General features: G+C 41.0%; 1 protein-coding gene across 1 annotated transcript in view; it reads right to left on the bottom strand.

Annotated features, from left to right (window-relative positions):
* The window catches only part of cacna1fb (calcium channel, voltage-dependent, L type, alpha 1F subunit), a 158,850-nt gene that overhangs the window by 105,580 nt on the left and 28,794 nt on the right, over positions 1 to 24,476 (bottom strand). Inside the window, exons 4-8 of the mRNA XM_060931944.1 lie at positions 11,201 to 11,340; positions 9,454 to 9,596; positions 8,656 to 8,808; positions 7,977 to 8,173; positions 1,873 to 1,976 (exon numbers count right to left, since the gene is read on the bottom strand). Coding sequence (XP_060787927.1) covers positions 1,873 to 1,976; positions 7,977 to 8,173; positions 8,656 to 8,808; positions 9,454 to 9,596; positions 11,201 to 11,340 — 737 coding nt within the window. The remainder of the gene's footprint in view (positions 1 to 1,872; positions 1,977 to 7,976; positions 8,174 to 8,655; positions 8,809 to 9,453; positions 9,597 to 11,200; positions 11,341 to 24,476) is intronic.

The raw sequence follows: 24,476 nt of genomic DNA, 5'->3' as shown, positions 1-24,476 counted from the left end.
AGACAACCATTCACACTCACATTCACACCTACGGTCAATTTTAGAGTCACCAGTTAACCTAACCTGCATGTCTTTGGACTGTGGGGGAAACCGGAGCACCCGGAGGAAACCCACGCGGACACGGGGAGAACATGCAAACTCCACACAGAAAGGCCCTCGCCGGCCCCGGGGCTCGAACCCAGGACCTTCTTGCTGTGAGGCGACAGCGCTAACCACTACACCACCGTGCCGCAGTTACTGGTCATTTGGCAATTTTCTACAATTCTGCCAATGCACTCCTGTCAGGTCTTATTTAGCCAAAATATTGTTATGCTGTTATAAGCCTGCTACTTGTAACAAGTACTATTAACAAAAAAATAAATAAATAAAATAATAATAATAATAAACTATGTATGTATGTATGTATGTATGTATGTATGTATCTATCTATCTATCTATCTATCTATCTATCTATCTATCTATCTATGGAGGTGCACATGATGTGTGTGTGGGGGGGGGGGGTTCGGCGCACAGAGGCGTAGGCCTATGCAGGGCCTTGCAGCACCAAGGCCTAACATTACTGGGCCCCAGAGCAAAGAAGCTTGAGAAACCCTGACCTAGAGGACTCTCAAACCATGAGAAACAAGATTCTCTAGTCTGAGGAAACCAAAATTTAACTTTTTGGCCAGAATACCAAGCGTCATGTCTGGAGGAAACCAGGCACCACTCATCACCTGGCTAATGCCATCCCTACAGTGAAGCATGGCAGTGGCAGCATCATGATGTGGGGATGTTTTTCAGCAGCGGGAACGGGGCGACTAATCCTGACAGAGGGAAAGATGAATGTAGCTAAGTACACCGAGATCCTCAAAGAAAACCTGCTCCAGGGCGCTCTGGACCTCAGACTGGGGCGAAGGTTTACCTTCCAACATGACAACGACCCGAAGCACACAGCCAAGAGAACAAAGGAGTGGCTTCGGAAAAAGTCTGTGAATGTCCTTGAGTGGCCCAGCCAGAGCCCAGACCTGAATCCAATTGAACATCTGTGGAAGGAGCTGAAAATGGCCGTGTACTGATGCTCCCCATCCAACCTGACGGAGCTTGCAAGGATATGCCAAGAGGAATGGGCAAAAATGTCCAGAAACATGTGTGCCAGGCTCATAGCTTCTTTCCCAAGACACCTTGAAGCTGTAATTGCTGCCAAAGGTGCATCAACCAAGTATTAGGCTCAGGGTGTGTACAGATATGTAACCCCTAAATAACCCATTTTTGTCAGTAAAATAAAATTGCATATTTTCTAAAAACCTGTTTTCACTTCATAATTATTGGCAATTGTGTGTAGATGTTTGAGGCAAAAAATGAACTCAATCTGTTGTAGAATAAGTCTGTAACGTAATAAAATGTGGAGAAGGTAAAAGGAGTGTGCAGACATTCCGGCTTGACTCTCCCTCTCTCTCTCATATATATATATATATATATACACATACACACACACAATTTTTTAACCACATGTGTGTGGTTATTGAAAACACATGAAACATGATAAGCTGAGTAAAAGCTGAATACATATAAAGTATTGCTCGTGTCTAGTATTTCTGGGGCTTTTTGGCAGATGTGAGAACCTTTCTAGTGACAAAATGAGATCACAAGTGGTCAGTGAAGACACATCAAAATATTAGATCTACTTATACTATCTACTTATGATGGATCACCAAACATGAATGGATGTGAAAGACAGGATAATTTTCAAATCTTCATATATTGGACCTGAACATTCCTCTATCAACTGCAGTCAATTTACAATTTATGGATTCTTCCATGACAACACACGCTTACACAAACTCACTACAAGGAACAGTAGACAGAAGCCGAGTTGGTGTTTGTTCCACTTACCCGCTCAACACACCCAACACAAGGTTGAGGACAAAAAAGGATCCAAAGATGACCAGGCTTACAAAGTAGACCCAGGGCAGCTCAAAACCGATGGCATCATTCATCTACCCAAAGAAAATAACAAATTACACAGGATAGCATCAACCATTTATTTTATGCATTCATTCATTCATCTTCAGTTAGCACTTTATACTGGTCTGGGTCACAGTGGATTCAAAACCTACCACAGGAACACTAGGCACAATGCAAGGATACATCTTAGATAGGATCAGGGCCGTCGACAGGGGGGGACAACCGGGTATTTTGTCCCGGGCCCAGGCATGGGGGGGGCCCAGAACTGGTCCCTCATGAAGATGCCATTAATCATTCTGTTTCATTTCAAAATGTGTTGATTTGGGGGAGAAAAATGTGCTATATTTGCATTCAATGAATGATTTCTGGTTCTTTTGCCTTTATTGTCTTCGAAAATAGATTCAAGAACCCACCTACCACCCCTAATGCAGAAATGGTTTGGTCTTTGATTAAGGCGCCAAATAACGCGGCACTATTCCATCATAATGCTTCAACAATAAGCGTGCGAGCCCGTTTGCCAACATGCACAAGTCAGGAGCAAAGAAAAGAAAAGAAAAGAGAAAAAGAGATGAAGAAGCCAAGAGCCTCAGGGGCTCACTGCATAGATATTTTAGAAAAGATTCAGATGATGCAGTGGGGCAGCTGAGCCAGGTAAGACACAGATAACTTTTTTCCAGCCCCGTAATGTAACCCCAGCACGCGCGACGCGCCATTCATAATTATAAAGTAGGGGATAGCAGGGTACACTGAGTGAACACTGAAATGCACAGGGCATTGAATTATTTCATAAACATATCGGTTTAATAACACTGTGTTGCATATATCTCAATGAAGCAAAGAATAGCACATTGGCCCGCAATCATATCCAGATGTTTTAGGCACGCTTGCTGAGCTGCGCTGAGCTGGACTCCGGTTAGCTGAAAGCCCGTGGAACGCTGCCTCTTGTTAATTAAACCTTATTTTGTTGGAAATCATCCCATGTAGATACGACGGCATGTGAAATTGCCAGATAGATAGAGTTTAATGTAACGAATGGGCTATAAATGGGGTGTTTTGAGGTTAGTCTGTTGCAAAACATTAAACTTTCGCTTAGACTGGATACTCTTCAAACAATTCCCTTGCTCAAGTGAAAAATGATAGGCCTGTATGAAAAGCGCAATTAATGAAAGTAGCCTAATAAGCCCTAAATGAATAAAACAACCTCTGTTTTATTGTTGTTGCTTACACGTTAAGATTTTGAAATCTTCTCGGTCCAGTTCTATATCCAGGGAACGTTGTAATCCTTTTGGTTTATCCGTAATAAACGTGTCAGCCCCCAGGTCAGATAGGCTAATGTTACGTGGTTGGGAGGGTGTCAATTTTTTTTGTAACATTCTAAATCGAGTACGGAAAGGACGTTTATGAAAAACAAGACAAAAAAATACACTGAAAAACTCACTGTACACATCACTAGTGGTGATGCTTCTATGTTCAGATTTTGGGAAAGCCATAACTCCGTTCTCATTGAGGCCCAGTTCCATCCCGTAAACAATCATTTTGGTTTATCAACTACCTGCACTCAAACATGTCACAGGAGAGGCTCAATGGGCTGGCTATGCTCTCTATAGAGCACGAACTTGCAAAGAAGCTGGACTTCAATGACCTTATTGACGACTCTGCCACAGCAAAAGTCCGGCGCATTGCATTTCGCACCTGAATAGTTGCAGACTAAGGAAATGTTCAAACTGTAAATATGTTGAAATGTTGAAATAAAATGGTTGACTGTTATAATGGGCTTGGAATACCTGTTATTTAAGGGTTGGAGTGAATGGAGACTGTGAAAAGAGGGGTTGGGTGTGGGTGGTTGCTGTGTGGCGATGTGCGTGCGCGCGTATGTGTGTGTGTGTGGGGGGGGGCACTCAGATTATTTGGGGGGGGGGGGGGGGGGGGGGGGGGCACTCAGATTATTTTGTCCCGGGCCCAGCCAAAGCTGTCAACGGCCCTGGATAGGATGCCTGTCACACGTACACACATGCATACACATCTGGGGTCATTTTAGAGTAGTCAAACCACCTAATGCATTCACAGGAGACAGAGATATACTGTAGCAACAGGGGACCATTAATTTCCTATGTAAACTTGTCACACACAGCAACAAGCTTTGAATTGAGATTTTCCCCATTTTATGCAAATTAATTTTGATTTGTAAATCAACAAACCCAAATTATTGGCACCTGTAAATTTCTCGGACCAATACAATGGAGAAAGCTATCTGTGTAAATTCTCTACTCTTACAGCTTCAGTTCCAACTTGCATGCAATTAAATTGGATGGCATGCAAGTACTGAAAATAAGCAAAATAAGTCCTGTACTGCCCCATGTGTATATATATATATATATATATATATATATATATATATATATTGTGACTGCGCTTCAAGGAAACCTCCTCCCAAGCAGTACATCACTCCTCACTCCACCACTCCCGTGGTGCGGAAAAGACAGCAACACTTCAGCACCACTGTTTTGGATGGCTGGAAGTACAGTGGTGCTTGAAAGTTTGTGAACCCTTTAGAATTTTCTATATTTCTGCATAAATAGGACCTAAAACATCATCAGATTTTCACATAAGTCCTACAAGTAGATAAAGAGAACCCAGTTGAAAACAAACGAGACAAAAATATTATACTTGGTCATTTATTTATTGAGGAAAATAATCCAATATTACATATCTGTGAGTGCCAAAAGTATGTGAACCTTTGCTTTCAGTATCTGGTGTGACCCCCTTGTGCAGCAATAACTGCAACTAAAAGTTTCCGGTAGCTGTTGATCAGTCCTGCACACCGGCTTGGAGGAATTTTAGCCCATTCCTCCGTACAGAACAGCTTCAACTCTGGGATGTTGGTGGGTTTCCTCACATGAACTGCTCGCTTCAGGTCCTTCCACAACATTTCAATTGGATTAAGGTCAGGACTTTGACTTGGCCATTCCAAAACATTAACTTTATTCTTCTTTAACCATTCTTTGGTAGGATGACTTGTGTGCTTAGGGTTGTTGTCTTGCTGCATGACTCACCTTCTCTTGAGATTCAGTTCATGGACAGATGTCCTGACATTTTCCTTTAGAATTCGCTGGTATAATTCAGAATTCATTGTTCCATCAATGATGGCAAGCCACCCTGGCCCAGATGCAGCAAAACAGGCCTAAACCATGATACTACCACCACCATGTTTCACAGATGGGATAAAGTTCTTATGCTGGAATGCGTTTTCCTTTCTCCAAACATAACGCTTCTCATTTAAATGAAAAAGTTCGATTTGGTTTCATCTGTCCACAAAACATTTTTCCAATAGCCTTCTGGCTTGTCTATGTGAGCTTTAGCAAACTGCAGACAAGCAGCAATGTTCTTTTTGGAGAGCAGTGGTTTTCTCCTTGCAACCCTGTCATGCACACCACTGTTGTTCAGTGTTCTCCTGATGGTGGACTCATGAACATTAACGTTAACCAATGTGAGAGAGGCCTTCAGTTGCTTAGAAGTTACCCTGGGATCCTTTGTGACCTCACCGACTATTACACGCCTTGCTCTTGGAGTGATCTTTGTTGGTCGACCACTCTTGGGGAGGGTAACAATGGTCTTGAATTTCCTCCATTTGTACACAATCTGTCTGACTGTGGATTGGTGGAGTCCAAACTCTTTAGAGATGGTTTTGTAACCTTTTCCAGCCTGATGAGCATCAACAATGCTTTTTCTGAGGTCCTCAGAAATCCCTTTGTTCGTACCATGATACACTTCCACAAACATGTGTTGTGAAGATCAGACTTTGATAGATCCCTGTTCTTTAAATAAAACAGGGTGCCCACTCACACCTGATTATCATCCCATTGATTGAAAACACCTGACTCTAATTTCACCTTCAAATTAACTGCTAATCCAAGAGGTTCACATAGTTTTGCCACTCACAGAAATGTAATATTGAATTATTTTCCTCAATAAATAAATGACCAAGTATAATATTTTTGTCTCATTTGTTTAACTGGGTTCTCTTTATCTACTTTTAGGACTTGTGTGAAAATCTGATGATGTTTTAGGTCATATTTATGCAGAAATATAGAAAATTCTACGACCCCGATTCCAAAAAAGTTGGGACAAAGTACAAATTGTAAATAAAAACGGAATGCAATAATTTATGAATCTCAAAAACTGATATTGTATTCACAATAGAACATAAACAACATATCAAATGTCGAAAGTGAGACATTTTGAAATTTCATGCCAAATATTGGCTCATTTGAAATTTCATGACAGCAACACATCTCAAAAAAGTTGGGACAGGGGCAATAAGAGGCTGGAAAAGTTAAAGGTACAAAAAAGGAACAGCTGGAGGACCAAATTGCAACTCATTAGGTCAATTGGCAATAGGTCATTAACATGACTGGGTATAAAAAGAGCATCTTGGAGTAGCAGCGGCTCTCAGAAGTAAAGATGGGAAGAGGATCACCAATCACCCTAATTCTGCGCCGACAAATAGTGGAGCAATATCAGAAAGGAGTTCGACAGTGTAAAATTGCAAAGAGTTTGAACATATCATCATCTACAGTGCATAATATCATCAAAAGACTCAGAGAATCTGGAAGAATCTCTGTGCGTAAGGGTCAAGGCCGGAAAACCATACTGGGTGCCCGTGATCTTCGGGCCCTTAGACGGCACTGCATCACATACAGGCATGCTTCTGTATTGGAAATCACAAAATGGGCTCAGGAATATTTCCAGAGAACATTATCTGTGAAGACAATTTACCGTGCCATCCGCCGTTGCCAGCTAAAACTCTATACGGTAGTTCAAAGAAGAAGCCGTATCTAAACATGATCCAGAAGCGCAGACGTCTTCTCTGGGCCAAGGCTCATTTAAAATGGACTGTGGCAAAGTGGAAAACTGTTCTGTGGTCAGACGAATCAAAATTTGAAGTTCTTTATGGAAATCAGGGACGCCGTGTCATTCGGACTAAAGAGGAGAAGGACGACCCAAGTTGTTATCAGCGCTCAGTTCAGAAGCCTGCATCTCTGATGGTATGGGGTTGCATTAGTGTGTGTGGCATGGGCAGCTTACACATCTGGAAAGACACCATCAATGCTGAAAGGTATATCCAGATTCTAGAGCAACATATGCTCCCATCCAGACGACGTCTCTTTCAGGGAAGACCTTGCATTTTCCAACATGACAATGCCAAACCACATAGCCAAACCACATACTGCATCAATTACAGCATCATGGCTGCGTAGAAGAAGGGTCCGGGTACTGAACTGGCCAGCCTGCAGTCCAGATCTTTCACCCATAGAAAACATTTGGCGCATCATAAAACAGAAGATACGACAAAAAAGACCCAAGACAGTTGAGCAACTAGAATCCTACATTAGACAAGAATGGGTTAACATTCCTATCCCTAAACTTGAGCAACTTGTCTCCTCAGTCCCCAGACGTTTACAGACTGTTGTAAAGAGAAAAGGGGATGTCTCACAGTGGTAAACATGGCCTTGTCCCAACTTTTTTGAGATGTGCTGTTGTCATGAAATTTAAAATCACCTAATTTTTCTCTTTAAATGAGACATTTTCTCAGTTTAAACATTTGATATGTCGTCTATGTTCTATTCTGAATAAAATATGTAATTTTGAAACTTCCACATCATTGCATTCCGTTTTTATTTACAATTTGTACTTTGTCCCAACTTTTTCGGAATCGGGGTTGTAAACGGTTCACAAACTTTCAAGCACCACTGTAGCATGGCCACAGGGCAGGGCCCATTGACTGCACACAGCTGGAGCAGCATGAACGGTGCCTCAATCTACCCTCCTCAAGTAGCCAGGGGAGTATAAAGAGGCACTGTAACAAACAGAGGTTAGTGTGTGTGTGTGTGTGTGTGTTAGTTATATGAGTTCTAAGGTTGTTAGTATTTCTTATCACAGTGAAAAATCTGGAGAGTGTTCATTAGTGACAAAGCTGCAGTAACTTGTCACTTGCTAATGTGAAGGAGTGTAGTATAAGGCCAGATGTTTACCCAGTAAAGGACATCAGTCCAGCCCTCCATCGTAATGCACTGGAAAACAGTTAGCATGGCAAAGAAGAAATTATCAAAGTTTGTGATGCCGCCGTTTGGCCCCTCCCACCTTCCCCTACACTCTGAGCCATTCACAGTACACTGACGTCCATGACCAGTGAATGCACATGGTACCGGGTCATCATCTGCAAACTCATCTGAGAGAAAAAGACAGTGAGAATAAGCCAGAAATTAGTTGCAGAGTTTCAATCAATTGAAAATGAGGACAATATCAAAGGTAGAAACTGTACTGGGGCAAGCAGACCTAAATGTCACATAAAAATGTTTTTATTCAATATTTGTCCATAATTGCAACAATCACATGCACCAAGTAATTTAACTGTTTACACATTGTTATTATAATGTCAAAATTTGCATTAGAGCCAATTAGGTTGCACATGTAATCCTGAAGGTTTATTTCCTATGTTTATATATATTTTATGTAATTTATGACATATTTATGTAATGAATGCTTGGGACAAATTTTATGCTCTGTCTCACACTGCTGGCTTGTTGCAAATATGTGTAATGTGTGTTTAATTAGTCTGCACATTTGTGCAAGCTCTGTGTGTGTGTGTGTGTGTGTGTGTGTGTGTGTGTGTGTGTGTGTGTGTGTGTGCGCGCGCGCGCGAGTATTAACCTGTGCCAGTAATGTAGCATGTCTTGTGCATACGGCCGATGAAGAGCTCCAGCCCAATTATTGCATAGATGATTATGACAAATAGGACAAGAAGAGATATGTGCAGTAAAGGAACCATGGCTTTCATAATGGAGTTCAACACAATCTGCAAACCTGGAGATATATTTAAAAAAAAAAAAACAGATAAACCAAAAAAAGAGCACTAAAGAGCTCATGACACACACATGAACACATATGGCCCAATATTTATGCTATCCACACCTTTTCAACAGTTCATCAAAGAAGAAAATATAATGAGCCCTTTAGTGTCTGATAATAAAAATCACACACTTTACATTTTAGTAGTCCGAAATTGCTGCAACGAAAGCCCACAGGTACTCTCAGAGAAATTTTTTATCAGTGAAACAGACTGATGTAACTCATTTGGCCCGGGAAAAGCAGGTGGTTTCTTTTAGAACCCTGAACACAGTCAGGCAAACACTTCTATATTGCATACTCTTTCCTCATGCATGCTGTAGATATCTGCAGCCGTGCTGCACAGCACTAATACTTTGTCTCGTTTTCCATTTAATTTTATTCTATTTTGAATACCATATGCCGTGCTGTACTTTTTTCTTATTTATGTTGGTTTATACATACGTGCTGCATATGTCTTCTGTATATTTTTGTGTTTTATAAAATTACACATTAGTAATTACCTGAGCCTCACCCGACATACTGCACCAAAGATAAATAAAAGACTTAGAGCTCAGACAGACACGAACACACACAGACACACACACACACACACAGACTGACTGGGCACTCCTGAGACAAGTCTGAGAGGTCGTAACACTCTGAAAGCTCTGAGTGCTTTCACATCCAAGCCTCCTGGCTTCCCTGGCATGTGGTGTGTTTCCCCGGATTTATGGGTCATGGTCTCCAACACCACACTGAACAACCTACAACACACACACACACACACACACACACACACACACTAAGGCATTCCACAATAATATTACTACTACTACTACTAATAATAATAATAATAATAATAATAATAATAATAATAACAATGAAGCATTTTTCCAATAGTAAAGACTGCTTTATTAAGAACATCACAAATAATAATCCAATCAACCTAAGACAAATGTAACATAGGCCACAGAAACTTGGTTTCCATGACATTTTTGTGCACAAGAGATGTGATATTTAAAAAAATTTCAACAAAACACAATTGCCAAAAGTCTGTGTTTCCATTAAGTGATGTTATGAGATTAAAGCTGGGTTTTCTCCTCTTGTGATAGTTTCTCTTTTTGCGATAGCTCTGACAGAGCATTCTTTTTTTCAGAAAAGTAGCATTTCCATTTGCTCTTCATGTCATGCATGTGACTTAGTGAAATATTACTTTACTGAATCATCTGAAAAACCACCTCATGCAAGTGTAAAAAATTTTTGTGAAAATTAAGGCTACTACCACATTGTCTCATATCTTGCCACGTAAGCGGCGTGTGGGTCAAACGCCAAGAAATGAGGTGTATTTTGCCCATAATTAAAGTCCTGTGACATACACGGCATACGTGTGATGTTTCTGTGGCATTCCTGTGGCGTATCTGGGGTTTGTATGGGGTAAAGTTATGGCGTACTGAGGCGTATGTACGGCTTATGATGCATTGCCACAGCGTAACTGTTTCGTTGCTTTCAGTGGCGTGGCATTTCGTTCTTACGTATGACACTGCAGCTGTGTACCTGCGGTGTTCACAGGTGGGTATAAAAGGGGTCCCACGCTGCGTTCGTTGTCATTCGTCACAGTCAAGAAAGCATCATGACAGCGAAGAAGTCAAGACCCAAGAAGGGCAAGGGAAGACATCAGCCGCATCCACCCAGCCAGCCCTGGAGCCACCTTCATCAGACACATGTCAACTAAAGCGTTTGCACAGCGTAATAGGTGTTTGAGCAATGTTCCCGCTGCATCACTGCTGTGTAGCTTTTGTTTTTATGGCATACCTGTGACATATGTGTGATGTACCGTATCAAAGCTGCTACGTATGTGCTACAGATTTTTAAGTGCAGACTTAAAAATACGCCATACCCTGGCATACAAGAAGATCGTGTTACGCATCCTAGAGTATTAGCAACGTAAGCTGGCAATGCTGTCACGTTCCTTTCTTACTACCACATATGCCATACATACGCAAGGCTGAAACGCCAATGTGTGAACCAAGCATAAGTTTTTTTTTTCAAAATTCACATGTTTCTATTGCTCTTTTTTTTGTTCACCATTTCAAACTGCACATAAAGCAGGTTAATGGAAACATGGCTGGAGTGGCACTTACAAAACTAAAACTTTTTTGTTGTTGTTTGGGATGAGGAACAAAAGTCGAAGAAGATAACAGCAGGGCATAAGAGGGGCAGGTGAGGTAACAGTAATTATACTGGAAAACAACTGTGAGGCATTACACCACCTGAATATATAATAAGGATGAAAATAAATATGCAAGTGCAAGATTATCTAAATGGGCCCAGCCACAGTGAAAAAGGAAGGTCATAAAAGATAACATACCCAACAATTACGATGACAAAGTCTAACAGGTTCCAGCCGTTGCGGATGTAGGAGCTCGGGTGCATAACCAGACCATAGGCCAGAATCTTTAGGAAGGTTTCTATGGTGAAGATGATCAGAAAGATGTACTCCACTTGTTCCTGTACTCACATATAGAAAGGAAGCAGAGTTATCAAACTGGACCATTCGAACAATATCATTTAAAAAATTATTAGTATTATTGTACATCATAAAGACTTTGTTGGAAAAAATGTATGTGTTAACATTTTTGTCTATGGGCAATATTTATGTCTATATTGACTGTGTGTGTGTGTGTGTGTGTGTGTGTGTGTGTGTGTGTGTGTGTGTGTGTGTGTGTGTTTAGACTGTCAACTTAAAGAATTTAGAGTGCCTCCTGAGATTTTCTTCAAGAAGGTCAACACACTGTGCAGCATTTGGTTGTACGTAAGAATCACTGAATCTTTAAAAGTAGACGGCCTTTCGATTTCGTAAAACCGGTGAAAGTTAGTTCCCTCTGAAATTTGGTCACTGTGATATGTTTATTTCTGTAATATCTAAAAAAATGAAAAATAAAAAAAAAACAGGTCATTCTGTGGCTGGGAAGTTATTTAATTTGAGGGGATTCCCTAGCAAATAAAGTGCAAGAAATCATTCGCTTTGCGCAGTCAAGCAGACAGAGGAAGTCCGGTGTGCACATGCACACGCTACCTTCGTCATCATCTTCTTCTTCATCTTTTGGGTTTTACGGCAGCTGGCACCCAGTGTTGCATTATTGCCATCTACAGGTTTACCTTGACCATGCACTGACAGTTACATCATTCTGTCGCTAAACAAACAGCTGATCACACCGAGGTGCTCGCTGACCGCCGATATTTAATATCGGCGGTCGGCGAGCACCTCGGTGTGATCAGCTGTTTGTTTAGCGACAGAATGATGTAACTGTCAGTGCATGACAGTGTTTTATATGTATTAGTTTGGTCCTGTGTTTCCTTTCCTTCGCAAAATAACGTCTTTTCTTCTCACTTTTCGTTACTGTAGTCGGTCTTTCACGTTTCATTCTCACACTCGCATCCTCCATTGTTCTCTCCTGTTTCAAATTTGCATCCCACAATGCCTTGTGCAAATGGGGAAAGCCCACCACGTGATGCATGACGTAGTATCTTGTATTGCATCATGGTGAAGCAAGAAAAAATAGCGGAGTATTTAGGGCCACGTGGCCCTAAATTAATTTATTTTTCTATTTAAAAAAAAATAACAAAATTGGAAGTCTGTGATTTGAATTCAGTAGCTTTGGTCCACTAAACAAAAATAATTGGGTGTCAGGGAAAATTCTTTTTAAGACTGAAATGTGAAAAATCTGAAAGGCAGTCTACATTGAAAACAAGCAAACAAATAATCACTCAACAGGTGAATGCTCTCACAGTAATTTTCATTGAACGAGTGACTGTCACAGAAGTAAAGGCAGAGTTTAGCTTGGCTGATGTTAGACTAAAGCCTAGGTCACAACCAGACGTACGATTTTTTGGCTGTGCGATTTTTGGCGTTTCCCAAATCGCTGCGTTTTTTTTTTGTTCGTGGAGAAAGACGCACGTTGGCCGTAAGTTTGTCTTGCAACCCGAAAAAAACGTAAGCGCCCATAGAGTTTGTTTAAAGCCTAGGTCACAACCGGACGTACGATTTTTTGGCCGTGCGATTTTTGGCGTTTCCCAAATCGCTGCGTTTTTTTTGTTCGTGGAGAAAGACGCACGTTGGCCGTAAGTTTGTCTTGCAACCTAAAAAAACCGTAAGCACCCGTAGAGTTTGTTTGACATGACAAAGAACCTCTGCGGCCGGTCTGCGGCTCGAAAATCAGCACGTCACACGTGCGTCCTCCGTGCATTTCACGTGCGTCCTCCGTGCGTTTCTTGCACGTAGACTGGCCAGAGGAGCACGTACGGCCGGTTGTGACCGAGACTTTATGTAGAGTTCATGTTGAATTTGACCAACAGATTGAGACTCATTGAGATGCTGCAGATGTTAAGAGAGCTGTGCAAAAACGAATGCCCTCAAACATCAGTGAGTAGAAGCAATGTTGTAAAGAAGAGTGGGTAAAATTTTCTCCAAACCAATGTGAGAGATTAAAAAAACACCTTCACAAAATGTTTACTTCAAGTAATTGATGACATGTTAGTAAATTATAGAATGTACTTATTTGTTCCCAACTGGTTTCTGAATTTTTTTTTTTTTTTTTTTTTGGGGGGGGGGGGGGGGGGGTCACATATTGAAATCTTATGTTTTTCTATTGTAAGCCTGAAGTTATTTTTTGCTTATAAAAGCTGGTGAGGGGTGGCATGGTGGTGTAGTGGTTAGCACTGTCGCCTCACAGGAAGAAGGTCCTGGGTTTGAGCCCAGCAGCTGGCGAGGGCCTTTTTGTCTGGAGTTTGCATGTTCTCCCCGTGTCTGCGTTGGTTTCCCCCACAGTCCAAAGGCATGCAGGTTAAGCTAATTGGTGGCTCTAAATTGACCATAGGTGTGAATGTGTTTGGTTGTTTGTCTCTGTGTCAGCCCTGCGATGACCTGACGACTTGTCCAGGGTGTACCCCGCCTCTTGCCTATAGTCAGCTGGGATAGGCTCCAGCTTGCCTGTGACCTTGTAGAACAGGATAAGCGGCTACAGATAATGGATGGATGGAAGTTGGTGAGGACCACATAATTGTTATATAGGCACTGATAAATGAAAACATAGAATTGAAGGAGGAAGCACTTTCTTTTTTCCCCATGACTGTATGCTCTTCATCAAGGGCAGCTCGTGTCAGTGGGCTAGCAGAGCTAAGCCACCCCTGTCTTTTAAAGGTAAAAGAAAAGAATCAATATAAGGTTTCATTTTGGCATCCACATCATCTTATCTGTGGTTAACAAACATTTTAAAGAAGGTTATTTGTGATTTTGTTAAACCAGGCGTAACAGCACCACTAGCTGTTGTATAAAAAACACAGAATGATGTGAAGTGAGGCTGTGGGTTAACTGAAACAAGCCCAGAGCTGGAGGCAGAGATACTCTCTGTTGTAGGTTCATTCAACCAATCAGCAGCAGCTGTGTCACATGACTACACAGCGTGACATGCCCACCCAGTTTCGAGCTCCAATGGTCTAATATATTTTTAGCCCATTTTGGTGATGCTTCTGTAATACGTCACCAGTAGGCGTGTTATGGTCTCAGTCGCAGGTGTAATGAATGTGAAAGAAGTGGATTATTTACTCCATCATTATTTATCCACTAAAATATGTTTGGAGGAGAAACTGAAAGTTGATAGACTGAGCACACATTGTTTAACTAAAGTACAAATTACACAAAAGGACAGATGCCAAAAACGTAAGTTTAGTGTGTTGTTGGGTTTTTTTTAATAATAGGGTTACAACTTTTCTGTGCACTGGGTTTGTTATTCAGATGAAACGACGTTTAGATTCAAATGCCAAAATGTATATATAAACTTTAAAATTATATCGTAGTGATCTATATTATTCACTGTGCCCCCTAAAAAAATTTGCCACCAGCCACCAATGCCCTTAATGTTCTTGTTATTTATCATTCAAAGTGAAGTACAATACAATACAATACACCTTTATTAATTCTCCCAAATGGTTTTTTCAAAATTAATTTACATGAAGCTTAATATTAAAATATAAATAAAGAAAACTACATCCTTAATTACAATAATAATATATACAATTATATAGTACTAGAATAAATTATATAAAATAATATATGCATATATACAAAATTAAAATCAGTGTCAAGTTTAGGTAATATTAATTTGTGGATATGCAATTGAGGATGAGTGACTTAGGCTGTAGGGCATTTGTGTTATGATGAAACTTACTATAACTAATGTTAGCTTGAAGCCATGCCTATCACATTAACTTCAGCTTAGACTGCAATCAAAATATGATAAATCCTGTCATTTCTGGTTACCGTCATGTGAAATAAATTAGAATTATTGAAAGCAGAAATCTCTTTCAATCTACCCTATATATACCTATATATTTTATTTAAGTGTGTAGTATGTACCAATAGCGAAAAAGAAAACATTATATATATATATATATATATATATATATATATATATATATACACACACATACATACAGGTAGTCGTCGACTTACGACTGCGCTTGGTTACGACTGACCGGTCGTAAACCGATCTGGTTGTAAGTCAGCCTATGTTAAATGAATGTAAGTATATTGTGATGTGTAATGATATTGTAGTCATCTTAAAGTCTTATTTTATCAACATTTTCTTATTTCATTACCTTGGCTCATTATTTGGTTTAAGTCAAACACTGCATACTACACTGCGTACAGTACAATTCGTTTAATATGTGCAAAACAAAAAATACGAAATACAGGTGTGAAAAATAGAAAACATTTTAGTTTGAAACATACCAAAATACAAATGTAAAACATAGCAAAATACAAAATTTAGTGACCGCTGGCATCACTGGTGCTTGGCTGTGGGTCGTCTACGTTACGTCATCATCAGCTGTTGCAGCGCTCGGGCTGGCGGGAGCATTTGCTCGTTTCATAAACCAGGAGCTGGGGCGGAAACTGTATGACGGAGTGTGCAAGGGAGCGCGAGAGAGACTGCACATGTGCCTGGAGCTGGGGCGGAAACTGTATGACGGAGTGCGCAAGGGAGCGCAAGAGAGAGACTGCGCATGTGCCTGGAGCTGGGGCGGAAACTGTTGTACGCGGCGAAAGGCGCTGCCGGGAGCTGGGGCAGAAACTGTCGTACGCTCAGATAGCTCAGCTGGGAAACACTTGCCAGTCATAACCAGACGGTCGTAAAGTCGATCGGTCGTAAGTCACATAGGTCGTAAGTCGACGACTACCTGTGTGTGTGTGTGTGTGTGTGTGTATATATATACACACACACACATACATACATACATATATACACACACACACACTGTATATATATATATATATATATATATATATATATATATATATATATATATATATATAATGTACACACACACACACACACACACACACACACACATTGCTAGGTTTTCGCAGTATTTTTATACTCTGGACTGTTTGTACTAGTACATGTTTTTCAATGGACACTAAAATTCTGCATAATGTTGTCTACTGTAAATGCATATGTAAATGGTTTATGGTTTAGAACCACTTCTGTCAAACCATACACTTAGATTTATACACTCCATACTGCTCTGAATTGTAAATTTTCAACAGAGAATGTAAATTTATATTTCCATTACATTGGTGGCTAATGCAGCATCTACTGCATTGTGGTATATCTTTGAGCAAGAGTGCTCTGGACTGATTTCTTGTTTATACAGTCTGTACTTTATTCATCGGGGTCCAACGTGAAGGAAGATATAACGAGAGAGAGAGAGAGAATCTTGACCCAGCACATTTGACTTTAAAATAAGGATGGGGAATTAGTGAGCATTTTGAAGGATTACCAATCTGTCAGCATTCTCTCTCTCTCTCTCTGTCTCTCTCTCTCTGTGCGTACATGTGCTCTATTTCCACCTCAATTCAATATATTTATATAGCATTTTTACAATGAGCATTGCCACAAAACAGATTTACAGAAATCTGGATATAAAACTTAAATTTAGTTTTATCCCTAATGAGCAAGCTAGAGGCAATGGCAGCAAGGAAAAACTCTCTGAAACAACACGACGAAGAAACCTTGTGAAGAACCAGACTCAAAATGTAATCCATCCTATCTGGGTAGATAGTGTGATCATCAGTTGATCATCAGTTCAAACAATTGTATGCAAGTTCAATTTACTGGGGAATGTAGCCACTTTGCCAAGCCACTTTGCTGGAAGAAGACTCAAACGTTTACCTTTACTTGAGAGGACATTAGTTCAGATGGTCAGGAACAACCATCAAGGCGCAGACCTGCCATGAACTGGAAGCTGCTGGAACACCAGTGTCACTGTCTACAGTCAAGTGAGTTTTACATCACCGTAGACTTAGAGGCGGCTGTCCAAAGAAAAAGCCCCTGCCCCAAAATCAGCACCTTCAAGCTCAACTAAATTTTGCAGCTGACCACAGGGACAAAGAAAAACCCTTCTGGAGGAAAGTTATATGGTCAGATGAGACAAAGATTGAGTTGTTTGGCCACGATGACCAGAGATACAGAGGAACTCTGTAACAACAGTTAAGCATGGTGCTCTGGGGCTGTTCTGTTGCCAGCGGAACTGGTGCATTGCCCAAAGGTGAAAGGAATAACAAAGAACATCAGAATGCTTCAGCATAACCTCAAACCATCAGCTCGACGGTTCAAACTTAGACACAATTGGGTATTCCAACAGGACAATGACCCATAATACACATCAAAGCCGGTTGTGGAAAGAATAAAGCAGGTTAACATTAAGCTTATAACAAGTCCTGACCTCAACTCTATTTATTTAATTGATCTCTACCAAGTCTACCAAGAGGACTGGTCAAACTCCTATCCAAACAGAATTCTGTATGTAAACTTCTGAGTGCAACTGTATAAGCTTTGAATTTTAAAATATAATAGTTATGAAATCTAAATGCCACCCCAAATCATGGAATTACTCATCATCTGCACATATAAATGTACAAGTTTGAGCTTCTGCCATGATACAATACTTTGATTTAGTGCTTGAAAATGACAGCAATGACAACAGATATCACGACAAATCCCAACAACCATATTTTTCCTGCAAAACAGCTACAAACGTATAGATGTGTTTACACCAGTGGACCAATAAAAATTCGTATAATATGATGGGATATTAACATAGCAGAAGAATCAGAGAAATAAGTTGGCTCAGTGCAAGCAGAAACAACACACACACACACACACACACACACACACACACACACACACACACACACACACACACACAGACAAACAAACTATATCCCTCCCCCTCTGCACCTGGCATCTGAGATCTGGCTTTAAGCATCCACACAGCAGTGAAGAGAGATAGTGGAGGATGGAGAGATATAGGGACAAAAATGAGTGATGTCGAAAAGAGATGAAGAGGGGAAAGCAGAGTAAGCTGCTTATCAGAGCCAAGAGCATTTAAAGCAGCCAAACGAACAGGCAGTTACGATCTCCCCTGACCCCCATCTCTTTCTGAATTTTTTGTTGCCCCTCTCTCACATCACATGCCATTCTTCGTACTCTGTATGATGGTTCTGTACCTTATATAGGGCTCAGAAGAAAATCCAGGGAGAGCATAATTATTCACAGTGCAAGCCCTTCAAGGACATGCTTTGTGTTAACCTCATATCTATTTTCCCCACTAGGACATTATTTTTTGGTCAAAGGAATTTTTTTTTTCCTGGAGAAAATCCACTGAGGTTAGCATCTTGTTCTCAAGAAAGCTTTGAATAAAGTGGTGAGCTACTCTTATACGTTCAATTACCGTTCTTTGCACCAGTGCCCTTCTGCCCTTGAGCAAGGCACTCTACCTTCAGCAACATGGCGCCTCAGTCTCCTCTTAACCAAGGACATAAACAGCCCACAACCATCTGGGTAAATTAAAGGTTTATAAGGCGTGAGGTAACTATAGCCATTTCATCATGGCTGAGGTGTAAAAGTGAATGTTTCCATCTCTAATACTGCTTGCGTTTCACTGGATTTCAGATTTATCTTCAGAATGTTAATGACAGGAAGTAATGGAAAAACACTGATTCTCCTTTTCCTTTGCTGACGCCCTAAGTCGTTCTAAATTATTACAAATAGTCTAAGTTATATAATAAATTGTTTTGTTTTTAGGTGTGTGTGTGTGTGTGTGTGTGTGTGTGTGTGTGTGTGTGTGTGTGTGTGTGTGTGTGCGCGCGTGCATGGTGCCCCGCAATGGAGTAGTGTCCCATCCAGGCTGAACATCTGCCTTTCTGGGATAAGCCCAGTTATTGTAATTCTTGCAGTTGCTTAAAAGCATTTTCTAAAGATGAATGAATGAATAAATTAAAACTATCAAAAAAATTAAAAACTACCAAGAAACATCATAAAGGCTTCTGTCAGGTAAGTGGCGTTAGATGGATGCAAGTGCAGGAAGAGTTTATTGTAAAAACAACAATAAACAGACACACAATCCAAATCGTCAGGTACAATCAGAAACAGGAGACAGGCAAGGGTCATGCAAGGCACAAACGGACTGGTGTAGGCAGAGACAAAAGCAGAAACCAAAATACAAGTGCGAGTCGGTAAACCAGAACAACAACATAAACGAAAGTTAAGGTCAGACAAAAGATTACGGCGCACATTGCTTCGCAAAGTCCATTTATGTTCAGCGTCCTTATAAGTGCATGCTGATTGCACTCTAATCTGGTACAGGTGCATGTAATTCGTCCTTGATGTGCGCGCTGGTCTGAGTGTGAATGCGTGGGGACACAAGTGAAAATTCAAAGCGCACCAGGCGCATCAGATAGTATCAGAACATTTCTACACTCTGCATCTAAAAAAAAAAAAAGCATCATACTAGTTTCTTCTGAGTGGAGTTCTGAATATATTTTAGTGTCAATGTTCAGAGCAGTTTGCTTTGCTTCATTTGTATGCAAATTGCACTTCACCACCACTCCAGACACAGCCGCTCCAACGGGACTGGCAGAAGGCGATGCCCGAAGGGTCAGTCTTCAACAGTGCGATGATGTGCAACCTTATTAGGCTTCTCTGTCTCTCTTTTTCTGGTTTTCTCTCACAAGCCCTATGGTAACCCCTCTAAGCAGACAACTGCTTGGTTCACTAAGCGTCTATGCATTAATGGAATGCTATGCATGCTCCCCTGCATAAAAGGCACTCATACAGCTCTGAGAGTTGCCCTCATGGACGGTCCATTAAGCTCAATTTTCATAAAAGTAAAACACGGGGTTGGATTATCTTCTTTACCAGCGTTGTTTTAAAATGGAGATAAATGTACTCAAATCTCCACCTAGCAGTGTTGACCCAGGGCCGTTCTTGGTCTGTTCATACTCTTGATACTTGGTGATCTTTTAAAGGGTGAAAGTGGGTGCACCACGTTCTGTATCCTATGCACAAAACCCTCCACACAAAGCAGACAATTCATTTAGCTGACGCAGACTTCCTAATGCTGAGATGGGTTCCTCTGTTCCTTTAAGACCCCCAATAAGACATCTCATCTCATTATCTCTAGCCGCTTTATCCTGTTCTACAGGGTCGCAGGCAAGCTGGAGCCTATCCCAGCTGACTACAGGCGAAAGGCGGGGTACACCCTGGACAAGTCGCCAGGTCATCACAGGGCTGACACATAGACACAGACAACCATTCACACTCACATTCACACCTACGGTCAATTTAGAGTCACCAGTTAACCTAACCTGCATGTCTTTGGACTGTGGGGGAAACCGGAGAGAACATGCAAACTCCGCACAGAAAGGCCCTCATCGGCCACGGGGCTCGAACCCAGACCTTCTTGCTGTGAGGCGACAGCGCTAACCACTACACTACCGTGCTGCCCCCAATAAGACATACCGGTAACAGCTTAAAAAACAGAAAACAGTTGTACTCTGTGAATATAAACGACCAAAGTACCAAGACAGCATGTGGATCATGGCGGAAAGGGGGATTAAAATAGCTTATTTGTGTTTGATATCAAATTGAAGCATTCAAAGATATTTATAATCCACATGGGGAAAAGGTGGTGGATTGGCAATATGAACTCAGTCTGAGCTGTACAGGATTACAATATTCAGCTAACAGGAAATTCAGTTCTCCAGCTCTACAAACAATAACTACAAATATGAACAAGCTAACCCATTACTGTTAAATAACGATCAGTGTTTACAGAAATATAAAAGCACACGAAGTAGACAGGGCAAAGATTAAATTATTATTTTGGTTCTATTAAATCCTGGGATTTAGTAGTGCGACTGAACATTTTTGCCTATAGCCTCAGCTCCTCACCAGCATGTGTGCATTTCTAGAAAGTGGAAAAGCAGGAAAACAAACTCTGTGGCTTAGCATGATTCACCAGAATATAATAATGGTGAAGTAACAAATGATCCATGTAACAAGAGATAAATTAAGTTACAAAAAAGAACTGCATATTTATTTTCCCAAACATATATACACCTTGTGAAGGAGATTAACTCATCTCATCTTCAGTAACTGTTTTATCCTGGTCAGGGTTATGTGGAGCCAGAGTCTACACACATCTGTGTGATACAAGGTACACTATATGCTCAGAAGTGTGTGGACACCAGACCATCATGCCCATATGTAGCCTTTCCCCAAACTGTTGCCACAAAGTTTAAAGCACGCAATTGTCTAGAATGGTTCTGAATGCTATAGCATTAAGCTCTCCCTTCACAGGAACTAGCAGTGTTAAGCACAAATATGTTTAAGCATGACAATGCCCATGTGTCCAAAGCAAGGATCATGAAGGTGGGAATGTGCATAGGATCATAGGTGGGAATGTGCACACAAAGTTGGGCTTAAAAATTTTGGTCATACTTAAATAAGCTATATTAATATATTTCTTATTAATTTATTTCTTATCTATGTTTCTTATTAGTAATAGAGCATTCATCAGGGCCTGTTATCTGACAAATATTCTCTACCTGTCTTGCCCTCTTTGAAACCCTGTCTCCTCAGTATATTGTTCTCTGTCTTTTTTTTTTTTCACAAGTTCAAGTTCTTTGATATTACAGGTGACCATGCTTTATTTAATTTAACTGAGCAATTACATACATCATAAATAATTAAAAATAAATACCCTGTAAATAAACAATAGGTATGGTGGCTAATGGCTCTTCTTGCATTTGTAATATTATCTCTTCCTTGCTTTATTTTACAACATTTCCAGTATGGCTTCAAATAAAGTCATAAAGTATGATAATATACAGTACACAAACTAAAAATGTGCGTTAATAACCGTGTGCTAAGGAGGTGCTCTCCCGTGCTGCTTGTTGGGGAAGATAGAAGCTGTGGCACGGCAGCAGGCCTATAATGATTTAGCATGCCTAGTACACAGCTCTCGATATGCCATTAAATATTCTCACAACACTTATAGGCTAAAACAATTCAGAAATTTTATATAAGTTCATAATTACGCCAGTAACGCCACACATTGGCGTGCATATGTACAAACCTGTCTGAGACACCCGTCTTCAACTTGGACACCTTCTTCTCCCTCCTCTTCCTCTAAATTGACGGTAGGCAATTATCCAACTTCCGGCGAGTGCAGCATCATTAGATGCGCCACCTACCATAGGGGAGTGTGTACAGAAGGGAACACCTCTCTGCCTGTTTAGCCGTGCGTAAGGCGTAATTGATCGATCGCAAGTGGTTGGCACGACGCAATGGGTAGCCGAGATCAGATAGATAAACTAGATTTTTTTCTAGTGTGAGAAATCGGAGGTATGGCGTGTGAGCGTGTGAAGATAGTCAAATGCGTGTGTCTCACGCTCACTGCGTGAGAGTTGGCAGCCCAGGTGTATTGTAACAACCATACATAGGTACCGGTATATCAACTGTTCAACAAATATTAATCTTCACAAAGCCCCCATATTAATCAATCGCTAATTACCCCTTTTAAGTAACCAGTGATGTAAAATATCTTGCTATTTGACTGATATAGCCAATGTTCCATTCATTTCTAATGTTCTGCAATCATGGGCAGCATGCTCACCACCCCATTTAGCTTCATAGAATGGTCAAACATGAGAACTGCAGCAACTGCTAATAGAGACCCATTGGGGCAACAATCAAGTTGTACCATGCTCACACTCTCTGAAAACGTTCAATAGAGATCTTGCATGTGACATCACAGCCGATCCAGATTGTAACAGACGCCATCTTGTCGGTCAAACGCCATATTTCCGCCTTCTACTTCTACTTCTGGTTCTACTTCTGCTTCTACTTCTACCTTTTCTTCTGGAAAACCCTACTATATACAATTCTACTACAATGGCTGTGGCTACAAGCTCTCCCTACCTGTGCACGTTTTTTATGTTTTTTGTGTGTATTTCTGCGTGTTGTTCGTCTGTACCGGACTTCAATATCCACTACAACCGTATAGACTTACTGGACATTGGTTTCCAGCAGAAAATGACAGTTTGTAGCAATTTCCATCGCATGCACAACATTCCGGACGAGATAGCGAGACCAGCGGGGTCTCCATGGATTGTTATCGGGTCTGGCAGGTGAAGGAGGCGGCGTCGGGAGAGGAAGCAAAAGCGAGGCTGCAGAGCCGGCCTGTTGACTAAGCTCAGAAAACAGCCACTCAAACCTCCACTGCCAAGCCTCTACCTCTCCAACGCCAGATCCATGGTAAACAAGACGGACGATTTGGAATTACAGCTGGAATTACCTTATTCTATTCTATAATCGGCTGGTCAGTGCTATACTAGATACTACTGATATATCTAGTATCAGTACTAGTAATACTTACTGTAAGTGACTTACCCATCCAATGAGGATTGTTATTTTCTTGTTTACAAGATGCCACATCTGAGGGCGGCTGACAAATCCTGAATTTCTGTCAAGATAACTGTCCAGAGATTTATAAGCACACAGTGCTTCACCACTGAACAGCGAGGGAAAGTTAATGAGGTAATTATACACATCTGGGTATTCCGCTGGCAGTTCCATATCCACTGATACGGTCGTGAAAACTACGTCCGGTAAGCCATAAGGGTCACTAATCTGTAGGTCGTTTATTTTAGACATATATCTAGTTATCTGTTCATTAGAAAAATGAGCTGTGTAGTCCGTCGGTTGAAATTGATCCATTTTGTACACGAGTGCAGCAGTATTCAGCGGTGTTTTTTACCGACAAGATGGTGGCTGTGTACCTTCCGGTCACATGACTGCAAGATCTCTATAGAGGAGGAGCAGTGAACAGGACAGTTAAAGACTGTATTGCTAGGGTTGAAGTTGCTGGGTTACAGCGCTGCTGGGATCTTATTTCACAGAAAATAATCAGATTTAAATTTTAAAAATTCCAGAAAGGGTACAGTAAGTACAGACTGTGTGTCTATGATGCATACTTGCCAACCCCCAGAGAATGAAAAGTGGTAGATCAGATTGTGGGACACACTCACATCCTTCTAGAGGAGTCCAGGGGCTCCCCTAGAACATTTTTGGGGGGAAATGGCATAAAATGGTGCATTCCCCTGCACCATTTTTCTGAGTGCCATATTTGAAGACAATTGATTGGGAAATCAGACTGACAAACTTCACAAAATGCATGCTTCTCACCTTGTTTCAATGCTTTGATGCATGGATGCATGGATGCTCAGATGACCAAGTCGC

This window comes from Neoarius graeffei, chromosome 10 (genome assembly GCF_027579695.1).
Source record: "Neoarius graeffei isolate fNeoGra1 chromosome 10, fNeoGra1.pri, whole genome shotgun sequence".
Lineage (NCBI taxonomy): Eukaryota > Metazoa > Chordata > Actinopteri > Siluriformes > Ariidae > Neoarius > Neoarius graeffei.
Note: the sequence above shows the minus strand (reverse complement) of the source record. Positions and strands in the feature narration are given on the sequence as shown.